The sequence below is a fragment of the Trachypithecus francoisi genome, unplaced genomic scaffold, assembly GCF_009764315.1.
Source record: "Trachypithecus francoisi isolate TF-2019V2 unplaced genomic scaffold, Tfra_2.0 Lachesis_group13, whole genome shotgun sequence".
Classification (NCBI taxonomy): domain Eukaryota; kingdom Metazoa; phylum Chordata; class Mammalia; order Primates; family Cercopithecidae; genus Trachypithecus; species Trachypithecus francoisi.
In genome coordinates, this window is record NW_022681458.1 from 45871616 (window position 1) to 45892711 (window position 21096).

Sequence of the window (21096 nt, forward strand, 5' to 3'; positions counted from 1 at the left end):
TTTGTGTATATGTTTTCTATGTGTATCTACTGTGACCTAACGGAGTGTATCACATGACCAACTCAAAGCGGGTGACCTTGGATAGGCTATGCACCTACCAACTCTTCCAAATCTTTTTTTCTCCCACCTTCTGGAACTTATTTCTCCCACCTTCTGGAACTCTTCCAAATCCTTTTTTCTCCCACCTTCTGGAAGTTTGCTTCCAATTTCCTGTTTCTGCTTTCTGAGAACTCACATCCTCCTGGGGCAGCTCATCTTCCTCTGTGTCATTCCTTAATGCTTCAACTGTATGGAATGGTCCCTGCTTCAGAAATCATCTTCCTTCTACCCCAATCAAGTCCCATTCAAGTCAGTCTCTGTATTTAAACAGGCTGCTGAGAAGAATTTAAGTAGGGAATGGCCAAAAGATCCTTTAAATTTTACAAGATAAATTTATATGCAAAGGAATCTCTATAGAGGAAATTTGCTTTTTAATGCTGGGATGTCTAAAATGGCTTGATTTACTAACAAGACATCTTTATCTGTTTTCTTCCTGACCTCGAGCCAGTATTCTATTTTTTAAAATGTTGCTTGTGTTGATATACCACTTCAGGGAATCTCTCTGGTATTTGCTCCCTAACCCTGACCTTTATCTAACCTGTAATGCAGTTTGCTGAGTCAGTAATTGCTCTCAATACATTCCCTGGGCCATTTTGAACACTTTCTGTTTGTTTGTTTTTGAGACAGGGTCTCACTCTGTTGCTTAGGTGGGGTGCAGTGGTGTGATCATAGCCCACGGCAGCCTCAAACTCCTGGGCTCAAGTGATCCTCTCACCTCAGCCTCCTGAGCAGCTAGGACTACAGGCATGCACCACCATGTCTGGCTAATTTTGTTTCTTATTTTGTGGAGACAAGGGCTTGGGGGCTTGTTATTATTATGCTCAGGCTGTTTCTCTTTTTTCTTTTTTTTTTTTTTTAATAAAAGACCATATTGCTGCTGGGTCTCAGACTTCAGTTCCACTTTGTCTCTCCCCCACCACCCCAAGCCAGGCATTTATACTCACATGTCCACTTTTCCCTGCCTCTTCAGGCATTGGTAAGAAGAGTATGCTGAAACCATGTGGTATCTTTTCCTTTTGGACGCAATTTCTATTTTCTAAAAATACCACAATTCTGAACATTCTCTGGAAGGGTTGGAGACAGAGCTGGGGTGGATGATCTTACCATCTTTTCTTCTGCAACCCTTTCACCATCTCCTTAAACTCTTTTACATTTTCCAAAATAAATGTATAAGCTCAAAGGAATCTGTCATTATTTTATAGAAAAAATCCCCCAATTTTTAAAGATGCAAGCAGCCAGTGAAGTCACTGTATGAACTGTATAGACTAGTCTTGGGTAAATTCACTTCAAGATGTGGGGAAAGAATTTGGTTATATGTCATGGTTGTTCTGAATTCCAGCCTTAGGGGAAGTGTCCTAAACTTTGGTCAGTCAGATTCACCAGGGTTATATTAATATTGTATAATATCACATCTTAATATTGTATTGAGAATGTTTACCATTTACTGCTTTAAGCTGTAAACTGTGGAGAACATGGCCTGTGGCTTTTTCTGCCTGGTCTTATTTCCCTTGGTAGTATAGTTTTGACCCAAGATTATGTCTAATTAGTTGAACTCATTCAGATAATTCACCTAGAAAAGTAACATCTTGAGTTTGAGGGAAAAATAGTTTTTTTGATGTCAGGGTTATCCAAACAATTGATTGCCCTTAAACTTCATGTGCTGTGAATTTGTCCATCTTTCAAGTTACTTTAAACTATAAAATACTTGAGAAAATACTCTTATGTATACTAGTAACATTATTAAGAGTTATACCTTTTAATATTTAGGTGGTGGTCGAAATCCAGTAACTCCTCGATACATGCGACATTTCAATATTATAACAATCAATGAGTTTAGTGATAAATCCATGTATACAATCTTCTCTAGAATCTTAACTTGGCATTTAAAAATCTGGTAAGTAATCAAAAATTTGTTTTGTTTTAATTAGGAGGTATAAAATATTTTAGAAACATACCAATATTAAGTAGCATATTTCAAAGAGCAAAAGCATTCCTAGATAAGGAAAAGGTAACAGACAACATTGTTTGCCTCTGTCCCCCCCACCTCCCAGTGTGGGAGCATAACACAAAGAGGTCTGACCGTTCTGCTATATAATATGTTCATGTTTGAGTTATTATTTTGAATTTTCACCACTGAGTTCAATTACTGCTGGAAAGATGTACCAGGTTTATGCTGTGACTTTGATGCCCTCTAGTAGAACTCGAGTTCTGCAGGGGCATTCGTGTCCAACTCTGAGAAGTATTGCCTTGGAGCTGCCTAGCTGCAGAGATTCTGCTACTCCACAAGATGCACAGATATCAAGGAGCCAAGCTGACCTGGGCAGGGGAAGTCTGTCTGTGTCCCCATGACCATTCTCAAGAAATTCTCATTCCTTGCCTTATCCAGTGATGGAGTAAACAGCTGGCTCCTTGACAAACCAGAAGTTAAATTTGGGCAATCTTTCTAAATGAAAATTAGTTCTCTATGTTCTTTATACCCTAATCATGCCCTTTGTCTTGGCTCACTGTTTTACTCTCCTTTTTTTCTCTTTTCCTATTTTTTTTATATATTTTAATTTTCTTCCTTTTTTTCCTCTGAAAATATCTGTTTCACTAGTGTTCCTTATGGATTATACTTATATGCAGTTGAGAATGCCAGGGAATGAAAGAGGTCGGGAAATGCTTGTCTAGTGGATTTGGGAATTACATAATCTGGGTTCCTTGGCTGTCTCTTCTGTTCACTTACTTAAGTGCTTTTAAGTCCATTAAACTGGCCCTGCTCATTTCACAGAGTTCTTTTGGACATAACATAAAATAGTACATAGAAAATAGCTTTAAAAGGAGTAAAAATCTATTAGTATTATTATTATAACAAGATATGGTAATTTTATAAATGACATTGATTTAATCAAAATTAAAATTTTCTGTTTGTCCTGCTAAGTATCCTTCATGTCTCATAATGATATAATTGCTAACATTTTCCTTTCTTTTTATTTTAAAACATTTTAAGTTATAAATTTCCAGATGAATTTCTAGATTTGACCACACAAATCGTAAATGGCACAATGACTCTGTATAAAGAAGCAATGAAGAATCTTTTGCCTACTCCAGCTAAATCTCACTACTTGTTCAACCTCCGTGATTTCTCCCGTGTCATTCAAGGTGTTTGTTTGTCAAGACCAGAAACAACAGAAACCACAGGAATGATTAAACGTCTTTGGGTTCATGAGGTAAATTTTCCTGTTATTGAAATGGGATTATGTGAGAAACAAAGATTTACCATGCCAACAACTGGGTGAAAAGAAATATTCGGCAATTTATATTGCTGAAATGTTTTCACTTATTTGGCATTTTGAAGGCCAGTGCTCAAGAAAAATTTTTAAAATATTTAACACTGAGATATTTTATGATGCTTTATCTCCCATATGCAGATTTAGGAATTTCTGTTGATTTATAGAATATTTCCAAGTAGGTGTCACTTTGAGCCAGTTTCCCTTAAGTAGTTTAATCCTTGTTAGTTTGGCTTCAAATAAATTTGAAATGGAACACTTTTTAAGGAGTTGTTTTTATAAGAAGTGACTGTGGTTATTTTTTTTTTACATTACTTATTTGTATAGTATTACTAGATGCCAAAAGAATTGCAAAGCAAATTCTTGAGAGCATAGAAACTATATAAAAATGTATTTAAGCTCTCTTGGGAACAGGTATGTGGATGAGCATGCTCTTATAAAAACTGGTGGAGGAGACCGGGCAGAGTGGCTCATGCCTGTAATCCCAGCACTTTAGGAGTCTGAGGCGGGAGGATTGCTTGAATTCAGGAGTTTGAGGGTGCAGTGAGCTATGATGGCACCACTGCACTTCAGCCTGGGTGACAGAGCAAGACCCTTATTTTAATTTTAATAATGCAGTTAAGAAACATAGACCACGAGAATATGCTATGTGTTAAAACCATGTACTATTCACAATAGCAAAGACTTGGAATCAACCCAAATGTCCATCAGTGACAGACTGGATTAAGAAAATGTGGGCCGGGCGCGGTGGCTCAAGCCTGTAATCCCAGCACTTTGGGAGGCCGAGACGGGCGGATCACGAGGTCAGGAGATCGAGACCATCCTGGCTAACATGGTGAAACCCCGTCTCTACTAAAAATACAAAAAAAAAACTAGCCGGGCGAGGTGGCGGGCGCCTGTAGTCCCAGCTACTCGGGAGGCTGAGGCAGGAGAATGGCGTAAACCCGGGAGGCGGAGCTTGCAGTGAGCTGAGATCTGGCCACTGCACTCCAGTCTGGGCGACAGAGCCAGACTCCGCCTCAAAAAAAAAAAAAAAAAAAATGTGGCGCACATATACCATGGAATACTATGCAGCCATAAAAAAGGATGAATTTGTGTCCTTTGTAGGGACATGGATGCAGCTGGAAACCATCATTCTTAGCAAACTATCACAAGAACAGAAAACCAAACACCGCATGTTCTCACTCATAGGTGGGAACTGAACAATGAGATCACTTGGACTTGGGAAGGGGAACATCACACACTGGGGCCTATCATGGGGAGGGGGGAGGGGGGAGGGATTGCATTGGGAGTTATACCTGATGTAAATGATGAGTTGATGGGTGCTGATGAGTTGATGGGTGCAGCACACCAACATGGCACAAGTATACATATGTAACAAACCTGCATGTTATGTACATGTACCCTAGAACTTAAAGTATAATAATAATAAAAAAAAGAAAAAAAAATAGCCTACAAAAAAAAAGAAAAAGCATTAAAAAAAAAAAACAAATAAATAAAACCATGTACTACAGAGATATAAATTTCAAAAGGTCTTTTAAAAATCCAGTTTCTCTGGACTTTTTAGATATACCTTTTGAATTCCTAAATCATCACACATTCAAATATACATCCAGGTGAAGATCCATTCCACTTGGAAATTTTGGCCACAACAAGGTCTTCAAAAGTGATTCTTTGGAAAGGATGATGTGGAGATTCTTATAGCACTCCACAGCAGGTTACCTAATTGCCTGAGTGGGACCCACAACCCGGGATATGGATGCAGGCTTGTGTTTGGGGGCTACATGGATATTAGAAATGTACTAAGAGCTGGAGAGTGAAGGGGAAGTGAACAGGGAGGATGATGCTGAATTCATTCAAGGAGCATGCCTTAGTCCATTCAGGCTGTTATAAAAAGTACCTTAAACTGGGTGGCTTGTCAACAAACTGAAATTAATTTCTCATAGTTCTGGAGGCTGGGAAGTTCAAGATCAAGGCGCTGGCAGATTTCATGTCTGGTGAGGTACTGTTTTCTAGTTATAGATGGTGCCTTCTCACCATGTCCTCAAGTGGTAGAAGGGGCAAGGGGCTCTCTGGCCTCCTTTATAAAGGCACTAATTCCATTCATGAGGGTTCTGCCCCATGACCTAATTACCTCCCAAAGTCCCCACACCTCAATACTCTCACCCTGGGGATGAGGATTTCAACATATAAATGTAGGGGGAACATAAACATTGAAACTATAGCAGAATGCATTGCTGAAGGCAGCATTTTGTCATGGGTGAATCTAACTCACGAGGAAGCATTTGGCATCCACCACCTCAGGAACTTTGCCCTTGATATTCCTTCTGCCTAGAACACTCTTTCTCTGTTATCCGCAGGCTTGCCCACTTACTTCCTTCAGATTTTTGCTGAAATACCCCCCTTGTCATGCAGGCTCGCTTTGGGCCATGCCTACCCCCTTGGCTTCTTACTGCTTACCTTGTTTTGTTCTTCATAACATTGAACATCACCTAACACCTTCTAAATCTGGGGCTTACTTATCGTCTTTACAATAATAGAAACTTTAGGAGAATGGCGATTTTATTTTTGTGCTGCTTTTCCCAGTGCCTGGCACACAGAAAACCCTCAATAGATATTGGTGAATGAATGAGTGTCTCAAGAGAGGAAGGCAGGCAAGCTTGCTACACGTGACACGTTTTGTCACCTGGGATTATACAGGCCAGTGCTTTCTTCCAATCATGGGAAGAAGTTGTTTGTGCTATTGTATATGTGTTAGACATAATTACTTTTAAGAGTTTTTTAGATTCTATGCTGCTTTAGGTGTCAGATTATTGAGTTTTGATAATGGTTATTGAGCTCTTTGGGCATTTAGTGAGGTTGACTACTTCATGTTTATACACATCTATATAAAACATAATGAATTTAGTCCTTAGCTCAAAACCTTGTATTAGCCCCCACTTCATTCAGAGGAATTTAGAATAAAAGTCCAGTGGCCCATAGGACCTAGGATGTGTTCCTCTTAGCCTGTTCCCCTCAGGTTGCCTCCTGCTCTCATCCTCATCCCCCTTTCACCAGCAGTACAGGTCTCCTGGCTATTCTCTCTGCCTGCAATATTTCCTCCAGATATTGATGCTCTGGAATAGCTGCCTCTCTGCCTTTGATCAACCTCCTCCTTCTAGTTGAAGCTTTTTAATACCACAGCCTGTGTCCCCTCCCCTATCCTAGTAGTTCCAGTCTTTCGTATCCTGTCCTATTTTACTTCTTTCTATAATATTTTTCAATGTCCAACATGTTGTAGAATTCATTCATTATATGTATTGTTCATCTCCCTCAGATAGCAGGCAAGCCCCATGAGAGCAGAGATTTCTCTCTTTTTTTTTTTTCTTACTGCAGTGCCAAGTAGGATGTTTGGTACATTATTCTCAATATCCGTAAAAATATGAGGTAATTGTGAGACAACAGGTGGGAAGGGATCCCCAGAGAACCTCCAGCCAGCCGGTGCACTGGGGTGGAGCCACAGAAGTTCATGCTGTTTGCCGTGGGGAGGAGCCTAGCCCGTCTTCTTCCTGGATGGAACCTGGGATTCAATCTGCAGGGCGGGAAGCACTGTAGCGGGGACTCTGGCCTTCTGGAGAGTCCCTGTTTCCCCTTTTTCTTCATTTTCACTCAGCAAAACCCTGTTTTACTCACCATTCAAATAGTCTGCGAGGCGAAATTTTTGTGGCTGTGTGACAAGGACCCCACCTTTAGCTGAACTAAGAAAAAGCCCTGCAACAATTGAACTCAACACTAATTTGTGCTTTATTTCTGTTCACTCAGAAAAGATTTCTTCAGGGTTTAATATATGTTAGAGACTACTTTACATGTCTTTTTCCTTTCCAGACATCATTATCATACTAGATAACCTTATATAATTTCACTAAATGGTTTCTAAGGTATAAAACTGACTTACAACTCATTCCCTTTGGCTTCTCCACGGCTCTCAGATGTTACTTAATGCGCATATCACCTGGTTTGCTTGTTAAATACAGATATTCTGCAAAAACAAGACCCCCCAAAATAGATGAATATGTTTCATCAAAATTAAAGAATTTTATGCTTCAAAAAGTACCATCAAAAAAATGAAAATATAGAGAATGGGATAAAATACCTGCAAATCATATAAACTGTTAAGTGTCTAGTATCCAGAATACCTAAAGAACTATTATAACTCAACAATAAAAGACTAATAACCCAATTTAAAAGTGGGCAAATGATTCAAAGACATCGCTGCAAAGATGATATATGAATGGCCAGTAAGGACATGATTAGTCATTAGGGAAATACAAATCAAAACTTCCATTAAGTACGTTTCACACTCAATAGGATGGCTATAATAAAAAAGATGAATAATAAAACAGTATTGGTGAGCATGTGGAAAACTGGAACCCTCATACATAGCTGGCAGTAATGTAATACAGAAAACAGTTTGGTAGGTCATCAAAAGGTTAAAACATAGAGTTACCATATGACCTAGCAATTCCACTCCTAACTATAGACCCAAAGAACGGATACATGTCTACGCGAAGACTTGTACATGAATGAGTATTATTAGCAGAATTATTTATAATAGCCAAAAAGTAGAAACAACCCAAATATCCATCAGCTGATAAGTGGACAAACAAAATGTAGTAAATACACACTGTGGAATTTTATTCAGTCCTAAAAAGAAATACTCATATATCCTACCACGTAGATGAACCTGGAAACATTGTGCCAAGTTACAAAGTCCATACACAAAAGGTCACATATGATATAATTCATTTACATCATATATCCAGAATAAGCAAATTCCATAGAGATAATAAGTAGATTAGTGTTGGCCAGAGCTGGTGGTAATGAGAAGTAGCCTCTGTTGGGTACCAGGGTTTCTTTTTGGGGTGATGATAAAGTTCTGGAGGGAGATAGTTGTGATGATTGCACAACTTTGTGAATATTCTGATTTTGTATTCTTTTAAAGAATGAATTTTATGGCCCATGAATTATTTCTCAATTTTAAAAGTCTGCAATCAAGACTTTAAGGTAAATAAATTCACAGCACAAATTACAATATAAATATGCCAGAAATTATATCCTTTGCAGCAATTTAGATTTATAATGGAAAGTTTTTTTTTTTTTTTTTTTTGTGAGACAGAGTCTCCCTCTGTCGCCCGGGCTGGAGTGCAGTGGCCAGATCTCAGCTCACTGCAAGCTCCGCCTCCCGGGTTTACACCATTCTCCTGCCTCAGCCTCCCGAGTAGCTGGGACTACAGGCGCCCGCCACCTCGCCCGGCTAGTTTTTTGTATTTTTTAGTAGAGACGGGGTTTCACCGTGTTAGCCAGGATGGTCTCGATCTCCTGACTTCGTGATCCGCCCGTCTCGGCCTCCCAAAGTGCTGGGATTACAGGCTTGAGCCACCGCGCCCGGCCTATAATGGAAAGTTTTAAGTGTCAACTTTTTAAAGTGTGAGAGGTAGTGATAGAATAATGGTTCCCTGTTGGGGAGGGAGGAAAGCAGAGATCAACAGGAGTGAGCGTGAGGGAGCTTACTAAGGTGCTGGAAATTTTATATCTTGATCTTGGTGGTGGTTTCATGGATGTGTAACTGTGTGCAAAAATTCTTTGAGCTGTACACTTAAGATTGTTGTACCTGTATTAGTCCATTTTCATGCTGCTGTTAAAGACATACCCAAGACTGGGCAATTTACAGAAGAAAGAGGTTTATTGAACTTACAGTTCCATGTGTCTAAGGATGCCTCACAATCATGGTGGAAGGTGAAAGGCACCTCTCACATGGTGGCAAACAAGAGAAGAGAGATTGTGCAGGGAAACTCCCCTTTTTAAAACCAGCATGTCTCATGAGACTTATTCACTGTCACAAGAACAGCACGGGAAAGACCCACCCCATGATTCAATTGCCTCCCACCAGGTCACTCCCACAACACGTGGGAATTCAAGATGAGATTTAGGTGGGAATACAGCCAAACCATATCTGTACCTTATATAAGGAAAAAGAAAAAACAAAAAGAAACGGAAAGATATTCCCAGGAATCATCATCCATGTTTTTAAGTCAACAGATCCACTGTGGGGCCCAGGAATTTGCATTTTGAATAAGTACCCCAGATTATTTTAATGCAGATGTGTTGACTGTCTTTGAGAAATGCTGCTATAGGTTCTTGCTAAACTGTCAGCTAGATAATAATATACTTGTTTCATGCTTAGGCATTGATCCTGATACATGAAGTTGACTTAATTTAGGAATATTGTCTGAGGTCTTAAGTACCTCAATTCAAAGATTGGCTATTGGCATGTATTGGGAAATTAGATTGTCTCACAGAGAAATAACTTTTGAACTGGTTGGAATATGAAGGAAGATTAAATAATACCATTTGCTTATGCAGACACTATTAGTGGAAAAAAAAAAAGGATAACACTATGAAATAATCAATTTGATAACAATCAATACACTAAAACCACGATTCCTGAACACTGTGATTAGCCTGATGCTAGGGCAATTTGCAGTGATTATCTATTTGAATTCTATAGTGTTTTCACATATGTTGTCATGTTACTTTTTCTCCAAATCTATGAGATTTGCAAGGTAGGTAATAATACTTCTATTTTATAGGTGAAGAAGCTGATGCAGACATTTTCAGTGATTTACTCAAAATGGTAGAGCAGAGTAAGGATCCAGCATTCCACTGACGAAATATGCATTATGTATAGCATATGTGTATTAGTTGGCCATTAACAAAATAATACAGACTAAGTAGCTTAAACAACAGAAATTTATTTTCTCACACTGACTTGCTAAAGCCACCTTGTCTCTGTGTCCTCACATGGCCATTCCTTTGTGCATATAAGGGCTGCCCAACAGAAACAAGAACCAAAGAGAGAGAGAGAGAGAGCGTGCGCTTTAATGCCTCTTCCTTTTCTTATAAGGACACTATCCTATAAGATTAGGGCCCTACCCTTATGACCTCATTTAACCTTAATTGCCTCCTTTAAGGCCCTATTCCCAAATCCAGTCACATTGAGAGTTATGGCTTCAACATAAGAATTTTGTGGGGACACAATTCAGTCCAAAATAGACTGTACCCCTGGGACACTTACATTGCTTTAAGAAAACAGTAGTTACATGTAGCAAACCTGATAGTTCTTGCAGTCCCATAACATGTGCATATAACCAGAGATTTATTTTAGTAGATTGCTCTTTGTAACGACTTAAAACAAAAATAATTAACAGATACCCCAAACAACTCTCCCTCTACCCAAGACATTTCCTGTTCTAGAAAATGTGCTTTATGAAAAACAAAAACAAAAGCAAAAACTATTGATTTGTCAATAATTTTCAAAATGTTATCTATCCTAGAAAAAGGAAACATCACTGGAAAGGAGTTGGATACCCCCTGGGTACTGGTGCCCAGCTCTGCTATCCACATCTGAGCAGCCAGCAAAGGCAGTCACTAACTTCTAAAGGCCTTAAGTCTCTTAGCGTCTCTACGTCTACTTCTACCACCCCCAAAATTACCTTTCGTTGATTGATAACTGAATATAACCTTATTATTCTAAATATAGAGTTAAAATTAACATTTAAAATAACACTATTATGAATCAGTCCTGATTATTTGGATATACTTTTAATAAAACCCGCAGAAATTTTCTAATATTTTTTTATTACTTGAGATTAGCACAGAAATAACACTTTTTTTAAAAATCAGAAGGAAGTTCCTAAAGCTGCTTTTTAATTATTACACAGGTCCTTCGAGTGTATTATGACCGCCTTCTGGACAATGCAGACAGAAGCTGGCTCATCAACTACATTCAAGAAATTTTGAGAAACTACATGCATGAAGATTTTCATGAGCTTTTTCAACGTTTGGATTTTGATAATGATGGCATAGTGGAAGAAGATGACTTACGCAGCTTAATGTTTTGTGATTTCCATGATCTCAAGAGGGAGGATACCAACTACAGAGAAATCGCAGATGTGGATAATCTTCGAATGATCGTAGAAATTCACCTAGAAGAATACAACAATATAAGCAAAAAACCCATGAACCTCGTCTTGTTTCGATTTGCCATAGAGCACATCAGCAGAATTTCCAGGATCCTGAAGCAACCTCGCAGCCATGCTCTCCTAGTAGGGGTTGGAGGGAGTGGAAGGCAATCTGTCACCAGATTAGCTGCCCACATGGCTGATTATTCTGTTTTCCAAGTTGAAATCTCTAAGGGGTATGATACTACTGAATGGCATGAAGATTTAAAAGTGATCTTAAGGAAATGTGCAGAAGGTGAGATGCAGGGTGTCTTCCTGTTTACAGACACTCAAATTAAAAAAGAGTCTTTTCTGGAAGATGTCAATAATCTGCTGAATGCTGGGGAGATTCCAAATCTCTTTGCATTAGATGAGAAACAAGAGATATGTGATAAGATGCGTCAGTTAGATCGCCAGCGGGATAAAACCAAGCAAACAGATGGCAGCCCCATAGCCCTTTTCAACATGTTTATTGATCGTTGCCGCAACCAACTGCATGTGGTCCTTGCCATGAGTCCCATTGGAGATGCATTTCGAAATCGTCTTAGAAAGTTCCCTGCTCTTGTTAACTGCTGTACCATTGACTGGTTTCAGGTATTGTCATGTATATTTTAGACAGACTTCTAGAAATGTTGATTTCCACCCTCATCATGACTTATTTTATAGACTCCCAACCCATAGTTTACCCCAAAATGTAGTTCAGCAGAATCTTCTGATCAGTTATATTTTATGAAATTAAAATTCAAGAAATTATAATAGAAAAGTATTTATTAAGAGTATATGTGTTCACTAACTTCAATATATTATAGGAAGTGTTATGATAAAATTGTGTATCAGAGTCCTGACAGGAAACACAGAGCACACTTGAACCCTTCACTGGAGAAAGCATAATGAAGGAACCATTCACAGAGGTGTAGGCAGGGTTAAGGGAACCAAGAGGGGATGTTGGAACACTCAGGAAGTAGTGGGTGGAACAACAGTAGGAAGTGTTACTATGCCCACGTATAAAAGGGCAGAGGAAGGGAAGAGTGTTACTGGAAGTCAGAGCTTAGAGCTGTGGATATAAGACTGCCCAACAGGAATAGGAACCAGAAACCTAGAACTCAGCTACAGCTGGAAAGGAAGGGAGGATCAAAATACCTGTATGTCTGTCTTCTTCCACCCTGCCCCCGCTCTCTTCCCATTAGCTAAACCCAAAGAAGTTAAGAGGAAGAAAGCCAGAGTGACCTTTTTTTGTAGTGGACTTCGTACTGGGAAGTACAAGCAGAGCAGAAAAAGGCAGCGAATGGATGAGGGGTACGGAGGAGGGGTGGGGAAGGGGAGTAGCAAAAGGAGAGTACCTAGCTAGATGTGAACAGTAATTCTGGCTTTAACAGCATATCACAATTCATTCTCTACTTGTGTAGTAAGAAATCTGGGGGCTGTGACTGAGATCCTGTGAGGGGTATTTAACAGATAAGCATTTATGACCTTGGAAAGTTTACAGAACCTCTCTGTACCTCCACTTCCTGGTAAAATTAATTATTTCATGCAAAACGTTTATTGAATTCTGTTTTGCTTTGTGGCAAGTCTTAATCTAAAAGCTGGAGATGACGGACATGAAATAGACAAGACTTCTGCTTTCCTTGGGCTTCTTGTCTACAGACAAATAAGCAAAACACAATTTCATTAGACAGGGTAGCAAATAGGGAGTAAATGCTTTGCTGTTGTGTTTGTTGTTTTGAAACGCAGTCTCACTCTTGTCACCCAGGCTGGAGTGCAGTGGCACAATCTTGGCTCACTGCAACCTCTGCCTGCCAGGTTCAAGCAATTCTCCTGCCTCAGCCTCCTGAGTAGCTGGAATTACAGGCACCCGCCACCACGCCTGGCTAATTTTTGTATTTTTAGTAGAGATGGGGTTTCACCATGTTGGCCAGGTTGGTCTCGAACTCCTGACCTCAGGTGATCTGCCCGCCTCGGCCTCCCAAAGTGCTGGGATTATAGATAAATGCTTTTTAAATAAGGGACCAATTATGGGTTTGAAGAGGAAACTGGAAAGACAAAAAAGTGTCAGTACTGAGATCTGGGCAGAGAGGATAAACTAGTGAAGTCAAGTGTCTAGACGGAAGGAGAGGGTGGCAGAAAATCAGTGTGACAGGAGCACAGGAACTGTGGGCGGAAGTGGTATAACAGGTCAGAAATATGGGAAGGGCCAAATCAAATGGAGATTGGCAAGTTGGTTTGGATTTTAAGAATTCTAGGGAGTCTTTGAATGGTTATAAATTGGGGAGTGTGACATGAGCTGATTTATATTTTGAAAAGAGCACTCTTGCAGCTATGTAGAGAATACAAGCAGTTAGGATGCTATTGGAATCTTCCAGGCAGATGATAGTGGAGGCTTGAATTGGAATGATTGAGGTGGATAAAAAAAGAAGAGAAAGGATTTGGAAGCTGTTTCAGGAATGATGCCTACATCATTCTCAGGGAAATGTTAGGATAATTAAATGAGATGGTACCAGTAAAATGCATACAGAAATAGACTTTCCATAAATTTAGTTCATTTGCCTTTTCTTTCTCCTGCAACACTCATGAACAATTTCTCTAATCTCAGAACAAACCACAGACAGTGAGTGTTATATGCACTAACTAGCTCCTGGCTCCCTGCCCTAAGTATGCAAGTCCTTGGGAAAGTTCCTTATGAAATTGTCTCCCCCACACCATCCCTCACACTAGTCCCCTTCATCCCCAACATCCCTAAGTTGTAAAGGGCTGCAGTAGTAACAGATCCAGATTTGTAATCTTAATAAAGTGCTAAAGCATTTATCTTACATTTAGTCATGGCCTGAAGATGCACTCCAGGCAGTTGCCTCACGGTTCTTGGAAGAAATTGAAATGTCAGAGGAAATAAGAGATGGCTGTATCGACATGTGTAAAAGCTTCCACACTTCTACTATAAATTTATCCAAATCTTTCTTTGTTGAACTTCAAAGATACAATTATGTGACTCCTACCTCTTACCTCGAATTAATCTCCACCTTCAAACTGTTGTTAGAAAAGAAAAGAAGGTAAAAATCCAATTTCATGTTTCTAAGTAAGCTAGGGCAAATTAAAAATACTTATGTGTGCAAAAATGACATAAATATGATGTAATAGAGATTTATTTCACAGAAATATACTGTGAGTTTTGTTACATCTTTAAATGATTTAATCCACAAACATTTTGAGTGTAGGGAGGGGTCTTATCCTTCTCATATGGGTACATTGCCTAGCACATCGTAGATGCATAATCACTCTTGGAAGAATGAAGATATTCCAACCAGAGCTGTGAATATTGAGTAAACACTACTAGAGAGTGGTTTTTATCCGATAAATAATTAGGTAATAGTTAAACCCTCTCTTTGGATACTGAACAGCTGAGACTCTAGGGAGGGACAGTCACTCTCTAATAAGCTCTCATTTGAAAACATCAATATAAACATGAGTAAACTTACCTGCTATAGAAAGTGTCGATGTGAGTTTTTTTAATGTTCTGGAAGGTGACTTTTGTGTGCATAAAAGTTTATTCAAATATTTATTTTGTTCCAAAAATTAAAATTCAGTATGTATATTACAAAATTTAAAAACATTATAACATTAAGGTAGAAAGTAGAAAGTTTGGAACATTTTAGTGGTTACCTTTAAAGGGAACCTTGGATTAATGTGTGGCTCCATTCAAAAGCTTTTTTAAATAAAATTTTTAATATGGTATTTATATTTCCCTTTCAAGTTCTGATTTGACAAATCAAACATTACTAGATACTTAAATAATTTATAAGCCTAGTATTTTAAACATATACATATGGTAAGGCTTAAGTATTTTTAAATGTTTGAATATTATCTACAAATTAATATGATTTTTACTTAAAAACAAATGTAAATTTACTGCTCAGATACATGATTTATATTGGAAGCTCAAGCCTGCTCCATGAATTGAACAGACCAAATTCTTTTAAAGATTAAAAAGAATACATAAAACAACAAATGTGCACAGATAATATAAAAATATGAATACTATGAGTTTGATTTTTGTATATATTTCTATGGTTAATTCTAAATCTTCCTGTGGTTAACCTACTATCTCAAGCATTCTGAAGGACCTTTTCTCATACTGGGCAGCATGCTACCTGGATATGGATATGACACTCCTCATTTGTATTCATAGTGACTGTGGCTGTGCCCTCCCAACCAGGACTGTCATAGTCACTGTGGTCTACCACCCTGCGTTTGAATCATACCTTTAGGAATTTGTCAACTACCTTGTGAAATCTGCAGCGCCCACCGTGACTGCTGCATAGCTTGACTGGAATTCATTATTTCTTTGGCTCTCAAGATAATTGTCTTTCTGTGTCAAGCTTATGATCTTTAACATAATGGAATCTTGCTTTTTTTCATATTTTTTTATCCAGGAGGATCAAAAGCTCTTGAAGATTGATTAAATTTTGGGTATCACTCATGGCTTTTGTTTGACTGTGCACTCACAATAGTAAGGCCACCCTAACAAAAAGGAGGATTATAAAAATGAGATACAAACTTATGGGAAGAGTTTAAACTTATTGGTTATAAGTTTTAAAGTTACAAGGTTATAAGTTCAAACTTACAGGTTGAAAGAGTCATAGTTTTTAAGGTATTTTCAAATATTCTTATTCGCCTTTCAAATTTTCCTTTTTCAAATTTTTTCTTTTCAAAATTCCTTGCAAACGAAAAAAAAAGGATATTAATTTATTTCTCCTTTACCTTAACTAGAATTCCTACTCTATGATTATTCTTCCCATAATAACTAAAGCCTTCAGGTCCCGATAGCAAGGTAGTGCTGTAACCTAGAAGCAAGTTTTCAGGTTACCTGGCAGGAAATCTGTGGTTAAGCTAGCAAAGCGCCACTTGGGATTAGCCACAATATTGAAACTGTCTCAGGCTGGCAGGAATGAGACCCTTGCCATGCTCGTTGCACAAGGTTTCAGCTGAAACCAGACTCACGATAATACAGTACCATAAGCTCGGTGCCCTCTGTGCCCATTACTCTCTAATACTTTGCTTGCTCAGACAGAATTTGACATATGACAAAAACATGGCATGCTCTAACTTACGAATTTTTTTAAAACAAAAATTGCAATCCTTTCAGTGTTCTCCAGGTTACCTTTTCCAGCTCAAGCCAGTTCCTTACTACTCCAGTCTATTTTTGGAAGGGGATTTTAAAAGCATGTCCTTTTTTTACTTGGAGACATTATGGTATATCAAGTATTTTAAAATGAAATTATAAAGAAGAGTTTTCTTTATGGAGATATTCATATATATTTGCAGATAAATGCAGATTAAATTTTTAAGCACATTACAATATTTAACTTTTAAAATATGCTAAAATGTTACATTATTTCTCATCATTTGTTATTACTTTGTAATCATTTTGCACCAAACAGAGTATTGAGCTTTATGATCTGCTCTATTTGTTACTTTTCCTTTAATAAAACAAATCTCTGTTTCAAGATGTATAATATATGTTAAAATCATTTTTTCACATTTGGAAACATTCACAGTAATATATTTTGAGCACTGAAGTGTGTTTAAAATAAGTGATCATAAAAAGGTTTAAAGCAGCAGTAGTGTTGCTGGAACCAACTTACCAACTTTAGAAGTACATCATTCATTTTGATATAGGATACTCCTTGCCTCATCTCCAGTGTATTTATTCTTTTGAATTTCTGTTGTATGCCTTGATAATGTATAGGTACTGAAAACACAAAAATGAATAAAACATGCTGTCTGCTGTGAATTGTGCACAAATCCAATGTTCTAGGTTTCATGTTTTGACAGATTGTCATATATATGAAAATCTTTTAGACCACTGCCGTAGTTATGTCTTGAAAAAGACTAGCAAGCTCAAAAACACTTAGGTTTTTCCTTAATGTAGGATACAGAACCTCATGATTAACTTTGTTTTATCCATTTCCTTTCAGTGAAGTAATGAAAATGAAAAAGAGATACCAAGTGGGTTTGGAGAAACTGGATTCTGCTTCATCTCAAGTAGCCACAATGCAGATGGAGTTGGAGGCACTACAACCTCAATTAAAAGTTGCTAGCAAAGAGGTTGATGAAATGATGATAATGATTGAGAAAGAGTCTGTAGAAGTTGCCAAAACTGAAAAAATAGTGAAAGCTGATGAAACAATAGCAAATGAACAAGCTATGGCTTCCAAAGCCATCAAAGATGAGTGTGATGCTGACCTGGCAGGTGCCTTGCCAATATTAGAGTCAGCATTGGCTGCCCTTGATACTCTTACTGCACAGGTAAGAGCTTCGCCATACACTTTCTAGGATACATGTCATCACAGCCCAAGAAATAAATTAGCATTGTGTTCTAGTCTAGTTTGTCTCTCCCAATTAGCCTGCAAATTTAATGAAGCTGAAATCATTTTGAAATTGGCAAAAGAATTCCCTAATTGACCTGAAAAAGAAATGCACGTGCATGCAAAAACACCTTTGAAATGGAAGAAAGCTGCTAGATGTTATAACTTACCATAAAGCAACAGTTATTTCAGGAACTTCATATATCTTTGCACTACAGTAATCAACAAAGGCATAAGACTTGAGATTATATTTTGGTTCTAAGGGGTACCTTTTTCATATTTAGACACTCTTGTCATTGGGATGCATGTTATAGAGCATGTGATAAAGTATTGTATTAATTTTGTCAGTGATTTTTTTGGGGGATACGTAAAATAATGTGTTTTATAATACTTTATTTTGCAATAGCAGTGTCTTAGATTTCATGAAGTGTATTAAAAGTTAAGATGTGAAACAGGAATATTTTAATTTAGAAAGATGAAGGTTGATTTTTAAAATAAATAGTGCAGAGAATTTTGGCTAAACTTCTGGGTGGGACTCGGGAGAAGAGTGTCAGTGCAGTTCTATTACTGTCACCATTTCTACCCAGTGAACACAGTGAGTTTCTGTATGCTTAGTCTGAAAATAAGAACCAATTACAATTACTGTATAAACAAACGTGTCTTTTAAAATAATTAACATGTTGTTATTTCAAGGATATTACAGTGATAAAATCCATGAAGAGTCCTCCTGCTGGTGTCAAGCTTGTTATGGAAGCTATATGCATCTTGAAAGGAATCAAAGCTGACAAAATCCCTGACCCGACAGGCTCAGGGAAAAAAATTGAGGATTTCTGGGGCCCAGCTAAGAGACTTCTTGGTGACTTGAGGTTTCTACAGTCACTTCATGAATATGACAAGGACAATATTCCTCCAGCTTATATGAATATCATAAGAAAAAATTATATTCCAAATCCAGATTTTGTACCAGAAAAAATCAGAAATGCTTCTACAGCGGCCGAAGGTCTGTGCAAGTGGGTCATAGCAATGGATTCATATGATAAGTAAGTGCTGATACAAAGAAACCCGGCTGGTATGTTTTATCTTCACTTTTGGTCAGTTAGACAGTATGAAATTTAAAAGTTATGTAAGTGAGAGAGGCTCCTTGGAAAATCCTGTCTGAATCTGCTTTGTGTTTGCATATTTACTGGAGGCAAGATTATGCCAACTAATAGTATAATACAGTGGTTCTTAAACTTTTTGGACTCAGGAACTGTTTATACTCTTAAAAAGTATTGAAGACTCCAAAAAGGTTTTTGTTTATTTACCATATTAGAAATTAAAATGGAAAATTTTTTGAAGTGTTTGTTAATTCATTTTGAAAAGCAATAAAAATGTTACGTGTTAATATAAGTGACTTATTTTTATTTTTTATAAATTCATGTTTTTCTTTAAAAAATAAAAAATGATTACAGTGATATTTTATTATACCTTTACAAGTCTCTTTAATGTGTGGTCTAATGTAAGATAGCCAGACACCAAAATCTGCTTCTTCGCTCATTCTGTTGCAATATGTTGTTTTGATTACAATTAAAGAAAATCCACCATCACATAGAGGTTTAGTTGGACAAGGGAAGACCTTATGAGCTCCCTAAAGGTGCAAGTGTCGTCAAGATCCCCAGGGGTCCTTGGACCACACTTTAAAAACTGCTGGCATAATATATATTATTGTGAAATAAGGAGCATTTTTTGGTGATTATATGAGAACCGGTTATATCATATACAAAGCAGAGTAATTATTGTTTTTTCAAAAAACAACTGTCACAGGATGTTTTTCAAACTCATATCCAATTTTAATCATTCTATATATATAGTAGTGCTATGTATGTTTCAGACCATGATATATTAGTTAATGATTAATTTAATGTTTGTTAGATAACATGACTGACTCCATTTTCCAGATACTAGGGAGAATTTAGATTCATCCTTTTTCCTATATAATTCCTTTTATTACCACATACATATTTATAGGGTAACTGTTTTTGGTTGAGGATGTATTCTAGGATTTGAGGATTTTTTAAAATAAAATGACAAAGATAAAAGATACCTCACTTTTTCCTCATCAAAACTAACCTTTATCATTGCAATTAGGCTTCTACTAACATTGTAATACTCTACTTGAATATCCTACTCTTCTTTCAGAAAGTTATCAAAATTCATACTGGCAAAATGTTTTTTTGAGTAAAAGTATTATTTTAAAACACTATGTATATTTGATGTCTATTTTAATGGCCATTTCTTATGTTCAGGATCAAGCTTGGATGATTCTTAGATAAAACATGGAATATAGAAATCAGTTTAGATTTTTGCATAAAGAAGTGTTTTGAGTCACAGTAAGGATATTAGAAAAGTAAATTCAGTGGCAGAAAGTGTACTGGAATATTAAATGAATATTTAATTTTTCAATTTTACTTTTTGCAGAGTGGCAAAAATAGTAGCTCCCAAAAAGATAAAACTGGCTGCAGCTGAAGGGGAGCTTAAAATTGCCATGGATGGTCTTAGAAAGAAGCAGGCAGCCCTTAAGGAAGTTCAGGACAAGCTGGCCAGGCTTCAAGACACACTTGAATTAAATAAACAAAAGAAGGCTGACTTGGAAAACCAGGTATGTGCTGATATAGAAAAAGATGGACAAATTCTCAATTATCGTAACTAAGAATGATGTTCATAGTAGCATGTAACACACCAGTCCTGTTTCTTTCGTGGTCAGGGATTGGAAAACTATGGCCCGCAGGCCACATCTGCCCATCGCCTGTTTTTGTATGGCCCAAGAGCTAATAATAATTTTGACATTTTAAAATAATTACATATTAATGGCCGTATAAGTACCCATGTAATACATAAATATCCTCAATTCTGCTGCTTGGCTCACGAAAACTAAAATACTTATTCTCTGGGCTTTTCCAAAATATATATATATATATATGCCAGTCTCTCTAGCTTAGATTACTAGAATATTGAGCTAGATTATTTAATCATTTTCACTTTGCAAGTAAGGAAATTGAGAACCAAAATGTTAAGTGATTTAGGTTGTATGGCAGAGCAGAAATTAGAACTCAATACTCAGAACCATACAGTATCTACTAAAAATGTTTTCAAGACTAAAAATATTACTGTCACTTAATTAGTGATACCATTTGGAAAAATTAACTGCTGAAGTCTGATTATGGTCCAGAAAAAGGTCATAATATTTTATAACGGTCAACATTTATTGAATGCTTATTATGTACAAGAGCCTGTTGTTCCAAGAACATTACATATTATACCATTTATTGTCACAATAACCTTTTGAGGGAA

At 37.3% G+C, this 21096-nt stretch overlaps 1 protein-coding gene across 1 annotated transcript in view; it reads left to right on the forward strand.

Moving 5' to 3' along the window:
• DNAH7 (dynein axonemal heavy chain 7) overlaps positions 1-21096 on the forward strand; it is a 341498-nt gene that overhangs the window by 216340 nt on the left and 104062 nt on the right. Inside the window, exons 39-45 of the mRNA XM_033230791.1 lie at positions 1867-1993; positions 3089-3308; positions 11129-12001; positions 14222-14451; positions 17377-17707; positions 18460-18806; positions 20224-20404. Coding sequence (XP_033086682.1) covers positions 1867-1993; positions 3089-3308; positions 11129-12001; positions 14222-14451; positions 17377-17707; positions 18460-18806; positions 20224-20404 — 2309 coding nt within the window. The remainder of the gene's footprint in view (positions 1-1866; positions 1994-3088; positions 3309-11128; positions 12002-14221; positions 14452-17376; positions 17708-18459; positions 18807-20223; positions 20405-21096) is intronic.